Consider the following 7,110-nt stretch of genomic DNA (forward strand, 5'->3'; position numbering starts at 1 on the left):
CCACTTCCAACTGATTAGAGCTTTCATGAATTATGATCTTTTAATTTCTAGTCAGATGAACTTTTGTTGATCAGCTAGGAAAAAATTTGAGTTAGATCGTCTTACGGACTAATTTTATGAGATGAATATATAAACTAATAAGTATTATTTTTCATCTGATTCAGAACACATTTTCCAATCGTAGACATGCAATAATCAATTTGATATTTTGGAAGCATCACTTTCTTTTTTTGATAATTAGGGATGAAGTTTTTACAATTGGTATCGAACATGAAAGTTTTTTGCCAAATCCCAGCAAAGGGAGGCTGATGACGAACAATCACTTTCCACCATAGATTGAGAACTGAACATGATATTATTTTTCTTAACAGTTCGACATTTACAGAAAAAACAATGTCTATTAAAAAATATTTTTATAAGTCAGACATTAATGGGAAAGAATAATTTGAAATGACAAGTGGAAAAAAGGTAAATATAAAAAGACAAAAACTTGTGCCAGACGGTCTCTCTCGAGTCGTATTTTGTGAGATAGATATCTTATTTGGGTCATTAATGAAAAAAATTATTACTTTTTATGCTAAAAATATTACTTTTTATTGTGAATATTGGTATAGGTGACCCGTCTTACAGATAAAGATCCGTGACACCGTCTCATTAGAGACCTACTTGTTTTGACATGTGGCCCAAATAAGAGACCAATCTCATAAAATTAACTCACGAGACCGTTTCACAAAAATTTTGTGTAAAAAAATACTTAATCATATCTTCACTTCTAGTAATTATTATTTTTTTATATTATATATAACACACACTAGAAATTACAAACTTGCTAGAAATTACAAAATTGAAAAATAAAATATAATGAAATTGTTTTGCCACGTCAACCTTATATATAATAATACTAAAAAAAATAAAAATATGTGTGATTATTTAAAAAGTGCTGGTTGTTTTTGTTTATGCATCTTATCAGCTCTGTAACTCTCCGGCGATGTTTTGCCCATTCCCGTCCCGGAAAACCGGATCAAGCTGGCTGAATCGGTTGCGAACCGCCAAAGGGTTCCCGGAAAATGATGCCTATGATCTCGAAGATTTCCTCCAGAACCCTCATTCTTCCAGCTCCGATGCACCGACTCCGTGTCCTGATAAACCTCCCACTTTTGACTCAACCAAAGATGAGGATCTCAAATTGTTCAATGTCATCTGCGAACTGTTCAATTTTGGAGATGCTTGCTGTTCTTCCACAAAAGTCAAAAGATTCTGCCGCAAACAGGTGAACCCTAGACTTTGTGCTTTTTCGGATAATGGGAATGCTGTTATCGACAATTTCGATACGGAGAAGACTTCTGCAAATGCAGCATCGAGGAGTGGAGATAGTTATGGTGGACCGGAGGACTTGAATGAGTCCGATGAGAGGAAAGACGAAGGGGATTGGCGGGACGTGGATTTCCCCGGTTTCTCGCGAACGGAGGTTACGGTGATTGACACAAGCTATGAGCAGTGGAAGTTTGAGAAGTTGCTGCTCAGGAAGAAGAATGTGTGGAAAGTGAGGGATAATAAGAAGACGAGTGAGATTTGGGGGAGTAAGAAGAGAAGGAAATTGAGTGGGTGCATAGAAGACGATCGACATGCAAAGAAAAAGCACAAGGTTCAAGATGCAGATGGGTGTGGTGTATGGTGTGAGCCCCCATTGAATAGAGTAAGTTGTGAGGATTTATAATTTGAGAATTATTTTGTGATCCTGTGATCATTGAATGCTGAGATCTTCTTTCAAGAATTTAGCTAGTAACGTGCACCATTTGATTTCACCCGTGTTCGGGTATTGATGTCTATTATAATTTGTGATACCTTGCTTCTGGTTGCTTGAGCAATTGCATGCGGTTTGGAGCATATAAACTCTGATAGCATGAATGGGATCGTTTAGATTATGATAACTTATTGTGGGCAATAGATTATTTGGTAAAATCCTAGCTATTTTGTAGTTTGAGGCTATTAGTTCAAAAAAGACACTTGAAATGTATACTAACTAAATATTATGAAGGAATAATATTATACTGGGCTTTTTTATGAGGCCTAGGATTTTCCTGGACTGTTTTGCAGGATTGATGAAAGATATCTTACTGATTCACAGGGTCTTTGTGTTTTTTTGATGTAGAGAAAACCAATGGTTTACAGTTCTAAATTAGTGGTTTGCTGTGTAGTTCCTGGCTCTTGCATAGATTTTGAAGCAAGATTTGAAGATCAAAACTTGGTTTCGCTAAAATTATCTGGTCTTAAATCATACTAGCTCTCTTAGATCCTTTGTAAAAAACCGTCCAGTATTTTTGCTGCTAGCTTTCAAAATTGTTTCTTGAAGATTTCTTCTAACTTGTTTTCAATTTGCAACCAAAGCAAGTTGTTCATGGCTCTTCCCGATATCTTGGGCAAACTGATTGGAATTTCATAGCTGTTGGTTGGCAGTTGGCACATCATACTCACAGGACATTTGAACATCCATGTTACTCTGCCTTCTTAAAAATCACCTCCTTGGTTTTTGTATAATTTAGAAATGGAGTCTAAACTCCCGAGTCATGTGCTACAAGCCTACAACATATGATACATGACGGCATTGAATGCTTTTCGTTACATATTCTATACGTCAGGTCTATCATCCGAGCCATAAATTTGAAGATCATGAAAGGGCTCCTGAAGAAGTTGGCAAGGTTCTCAAAATGAAGCAAGCAGAATTGTAAGACACATGATAATCTTTTCTCTTCATACCAGATACCATATTTATGTTGGATGTGTTCCATCTCTTACAATAACTGCATTTTAGGCCATCTCAGGAATTGGAAAAGGAAAACTCATCAGTTATACTCATTAAGGGAATCCCCACCAGCATAAAAAATCGGACGAGCATTTCCAAAAATTGTTCAAAACAAATCAAACCTTGAGGTTGTTAGCTGAAAATCCTGTGGGCTGCAAACTACTCTCTTGTTTGATTGGTGGAAGGATTCAAGGCATTTACTGATATGCATTAGTTCAACAAGCAATTCTCATTCTGCTTGCTTGCCCCTGTCTTGGTCTCATCCTGTATTTTTTTTTATCTGTGCTCTCCGTGCCCATTTAAAGTCGAAGAGGGGTCACAAGAATTACACAGTTTTCTGTCAATCTTGTTTGTGTATGATGTCCAGAATTCTTTGCAACTGACTTGGGTATTTTATAGTTAAATTATAGCATTTTTGTTCCTTTTTTGATTTTGTGGACTAAGGATCAGAACGACAAGATTATTTACTAATTTGGAAATGGATAAACTGCGGAAAATACCAAGAAAATGTTTTCCAGCCTGGTGTAATACCTTTTTCTGCTAGATAAGCGTGATTGCGTTTGGTGATTTTGTCCACATCTCTCAGCTTTGGAAAGTTCTGCCATCCTAGATTGTCTTTGAATGGAGAATTTCGAAGTCTCGATCTTACATGTTCCATATCCACCCTTCTAAACTTAATCTCTAGCACGAACAAATGTAATGGATTTCAAGAGCACCTAAAACTAGCGTTACTTACAATTATGTGTTTCCATCCAAATCTCACTTCATCGTGAATTGATTGGAATATTTTACTACCTAGTGACGGGAGGAAAACGGAATTTTCCAAATAGAGTTGGAGGAAGAAAGGGTTGTTGCTTTCCTCCCTTTCAAATATTTCCCTGCATGTCTATGATTCTCGTGTACAATATTAAGAATAAAATGTTCTTGAATGCGTTTGAAACCAATCTTTAACTGTTTAGTGAATATTATGTATCCAACAATCAACATGAAGTTTTCATTTTACACTTAAATTAATATATCTCTTGACATGTTTTTAATTTTTTTTAAATAAAAGTATGATGTTTTAAAAATATTTAATGCTCTAATTAACATTATTAGAAAAAGGACATAATTTGGACCGAGTTGAGTTTTGTGGGTGTAATTATAAAACCCGTGAACCGGGCTGAGTTTTATCTTTTACACCGAGTTTCCTCCTCCTCTTCTCAATGGCTGCGAATCCCCTCTCTCTACCTCGGAATTCTCGAGTCCTGAGGCCACCAATTTCCTTCTCAACTCCCGCTTTCAAACTCATTGATTTTCCTTGTATTTCTGTTCGTAAAAAACCCGCAAACGATCGCTTGCTTCTCAGCTGCTGCCGCGGTGCTGCTGTTGCCATTAATGGAAATCACTCTTCTAAAATTTTCAATGATTCGAGTACGCAAAAGAACCCCCTTATTATACAATCTAATTTTCGTAATGCAACTCTCTTGTTTTTACTTGGGCGTGAAAGATGAAGTATTGCTTCTGTGTTTAGTTTAAATCTGAGGTTTCCCTCATGTTAGCCAGTGCTCATGTGCACTTTTTGTTTAAGCTGTATAATATCATTATTGTTGTGTTGTTGTTACCTTTATTTCGAAGCAATCCCTTGTTATGATGGTGCTATTTTCGTTTTTAAAAACAAGAAAATGAATTATATGATTGAGACATTGGAACGCCTCGGAGTTTATTTATTTGAATTTTAGGTGCAATGCTGTTTGTGTTGTTTCAAGAAATGGGGTTCAATGAGAAAGACACCGAAGCACTTTTACAGGCCAATAAATCTCTCATATTTACGCCTTTTGAATATGTTCGACGTAGAATTCAAGCCCTGCAGTCTGTAGGAGTCACTGGTTTCGCTCTTTCGAGATTGATTGTCAAACGCCCTGATGTGTTAACTGCTCACGAAATAGAGGAGTTACTGTCTTTTCTTGTAAACGATGATGCCAATTTAGAGTTGAAAGGGAAAATCGAGCCATCGCGAATTGAGCGGCTTCTGAATTCAACAGAGCCTCGATCTCTTGTAGCTTTTGAGAAAAAGGTGCAATTGTTGTTTATGTATGGAATTCCCAAAGAAAATCTATCTCATGTGCTTAATACCGTTAATTTGAGAAAGGCATTGTGTCTGAAATCTTTGGAAGAAATGGAGAGAATGCTTATGTACTTGCAGCATTTCAATGGTGTTCATTTAATTCTTAGACGACCTGCTGTTCTGAATTTTGATTTGAATACTCAGTTGATACCAAGAATCGGGTTCCTCTTGGACTTGAGTGGGGGCAATGAATCTGCCACTGCCATGGTTTTATATAAATTCCCATTTGTGTTGTCTTATACGGTGGACCATGTAAAAGATCACGTTGAATTCTTGAATTCGTATGCTGGGCTGAGCAACGAGGAAATCTTTAGAATTGTTCTTATTTATCCTGGTCTGTTTAGTGCCAGCAGACAAAGAAAGCTGCAGCCAAGAATCGATTTTCTTAAGCAATGTGGTTTGAGCTCCAATGACATATTTAAGTTCTTGATAAAAGCACCACTGTTTCTGAGCCTGTCATTTGAGGGAAATATATCCCATAAATTGATTCTCTTGTTGAAGATTGGATACGAAAACCGAACTAAGGAATTGGCTTTGGCAATGGGAGCTGTTACAAGGTGCAGCTGTAAGAATTTACAAGAGGTGATTGGGTTGTTCTTGAACTACGGTTTGACTTGTGAGGATATCTTAGATATGAGCAAGAAACATCCGCAAGTTTTGCAGTACAACCATGAGTCATTAGAGGAGAAGCTGGATTACTTGATCGAGGAAATGGGTCGTGATGTGCGAGAGCTGCTGGGTTTTCCTGCTTTTCTTGGTTACAAGCTTGATGACCGGATTAAACATAGATATGAAGTCAAAAGAAAGATCTTGGGCGAAGGGTTGTCAATTAATAAGCTACTAAGTGTTTCCGCTGCAAGTTTCTCAACGAAAAGTAAGAGGAAAGTACCTGTGGGGCAGATTCAGGTCCCGAAAGAAAGTGAGGATAAGTAAGAGTTGGAAAATGCTGTATTCACTTGGCGCCATGGATTTGATCAGGCAGTGATCTGATTTTTCATCAACTCTGATATGATTGTTCAGTTAATCTTCTATCCTCAGTCCGTGTAATTAAAGACTTCGAACAAACAAAAGGAGATCATGGGTACTGCTTGTGCCAAGTTAATATGAAATCATCAGCAGTACTCTTCACACTGAAGAAAGTCATAACTTGAGCAGAAGTGACCTGTAACACGGTCTCAACGGTGGGGAACTGGGCTTAAGCAATGGTTGTTCCGACTCTATCGCAGTTCCATTAATTTCCTTTTGTATCTTTCCATTTTGTAATTTGTTCGATTATGTTTAAAAAACTTAAATTTCAGAAAACAAGTGGGATTAAACTTTGAGGCTGACGTTTATTTTACCTGGCCTATCAGAAGATGAACTCAACCAAGTCAGGCCGTGGACACATTTACATTCTTTTTAATCCATTCTAGGATTGCCTCGGAAGTGCATGGGAAGAAACAACAAAATTCGCTAAATCGTGGGCTATTTAACGGTCGTTCGTCTCTGAAGAGAGATTATTGTTAAATCAGCTAGCAACTTTGTATATCTGTAGTGCATGATCCCACATAATTCAACTCACCTAAGGGCTTCTTGACTGCTCCCACTGTCGATAGCGAATCAGAATATACATTCACACAATTGAAACCTCTATTCTTGACAATCTGGTGGCCTTCTTGAATTGTTAGGAGTTCTCCGTTAACTTCTTGAATGTAATTTTTAGTTGTAGACGTAAACTCCAGTTAACCTAATAATCAATAGAGGGCTTATTTCGGTAAAGTAGCGAGAGACGAAACTTTCTTCTAATTTTGCCGAGTCATCACACGACATTAACAATTGCATTTAGTAATTATTAGATAAATATTTCATGAATTATTGTTTAATTAAAATTATCGCTTCAAACGCACACAGAATTATGATGACGAATGATTCTACATCAGTTTCTTTTATATACATCATTCAAATAAATTTTTTTTAAAAAAAATTAAAGTAGTAATTTTACTGTCAAAACGGCAGAACATATAATATATAAATGATTAATTATAATATTTGTGTTATATTATATGATTAACTTGTGCATATTTTAAATATCATATGTTATTTGATATTTTAGTTTATAATTTAAATGTTTTGTTTTTTTTTAAATAAACATCTCACTAATAGAATAAAAAATACTTAAGCATAACTTTTAGCATAAAAAGAGAGAAAATTTAGAGAGTAT

The 7,110-nt window shown here is 36.2% G+C and overlaps 2 protein-coding genes across 3 annotated transcripts; both read left to right on the top strand.

Annotated features, from left to right (window-relative positions):
- The first annotated feature begins 934 nt into the window (after positions 1-934).
- Positions 935-3,229, top strand: LOC140969326 (uncharacterized). 2 transcript variants are annotated; one of them, XM_073430640.1, is made up of 3 exons: positions 935-1,696; positions 2,640-2,725; positions 2,813-3,229. In XM_073430640.1, the coding sequence occupies exons 1-3, from the start codon at positions 989-991 to the stop codon at positions 2,928-2,930; spliced, it is 912 nt and encodes a 303-aa protein (XP_073286741.1). In that variant the 5' UTR covers positions 935-988; the 3' UTR covers positions 2,931-3,229. The 2 variants fall into 2 exon arrangements, with proteins under 2 accessions (XP_073286741.1, XP_073286742.1); XM_073430641.1 differs by having other exon boundaries at positions 2,823-3,229.
- Positions 3,230-3,964: 735 nt separating this feature from the next.
- On the top strand, positions 3,965-6,249 carry LOC140969329 (transcription termination factor MTERF8, chloroplastic). The gene is made up of 2 exons (XM_073430643.1): positions 3,965-4,216; positions 4,525-6,249. The coding sequence occupies exons 1-2, from the start codon at positions 4,009-4,011 to the stop codon at positions 5,841-5,843; spliced, it is 1,527 nt and encodes a 508-aa protein (XP_073286744.1). The 5' UTR covers positions 3,965-4,008; the 3' UTR covers positions 5,844-6,249.
- Positions 6,250-7,110: the final 861 nt, after the last annotated feature.

Source organism: Primulina huaijiensis, unplaced genomic scaffold, assembly GCF_012295235.1.
Source record: "Primulina huaijiensis isolate GDHJ02 unplaced genomic scaffold, ASM1229523v2 scaffold40813, whole genome shotgun sequence".
NCBI classification, from domain to species: domain Eukaryota; kingdom Viridiplantae; phylum Streptophyta; class Magnoliopsida; order Lamiales; family Gesneriaceae; genus Primulina; species Primulina huaijiensis.

What these genes read in the sequence shown, in the direction of transcription:
- LOC140969329 (XM_073430643.1), top strand. Translation starts at nt 4,009, where the DNA reads ATGGCTGCGAATCCCCTCTCTCTACCTCGGAATTCTCGAGTCCTGAGG. An exon ending in TAAAATTTTCAATGATTCGA is followed by an intron (nt 4,217 to 4,524) that starts GTACGCAAAAGA and finishes TTTGAATTTTAG; the next exon opens with GTGCAATGCTGTTTGTGTTG.
- LOC140969326 (XM_073430640.1), top strand. Translation starts at nt 989, where the DNA reads ATGTTTTGCCCATTCCCGTCCCGGAAAACCGGATCAAGCTGGCTGAAT. An exon ending in GTGAGCCCCCATTGAATAGA is followed by an intron (nt 1,697 to 2,639) that starts GTAAGTTGTGAG and finishes TCTATACGTCAG; the next exon opens with GTCTATCATCCGAGCCATAA. An exon ending in AAAATGAAGCAAGCAGAATT is followed by an intron (nt 2,726 to 2,812) that starts GTAAGACACATG and finishes ACTGCATTTTAG; the next exon opens with GCCATCTCAGGAATTGGAAA.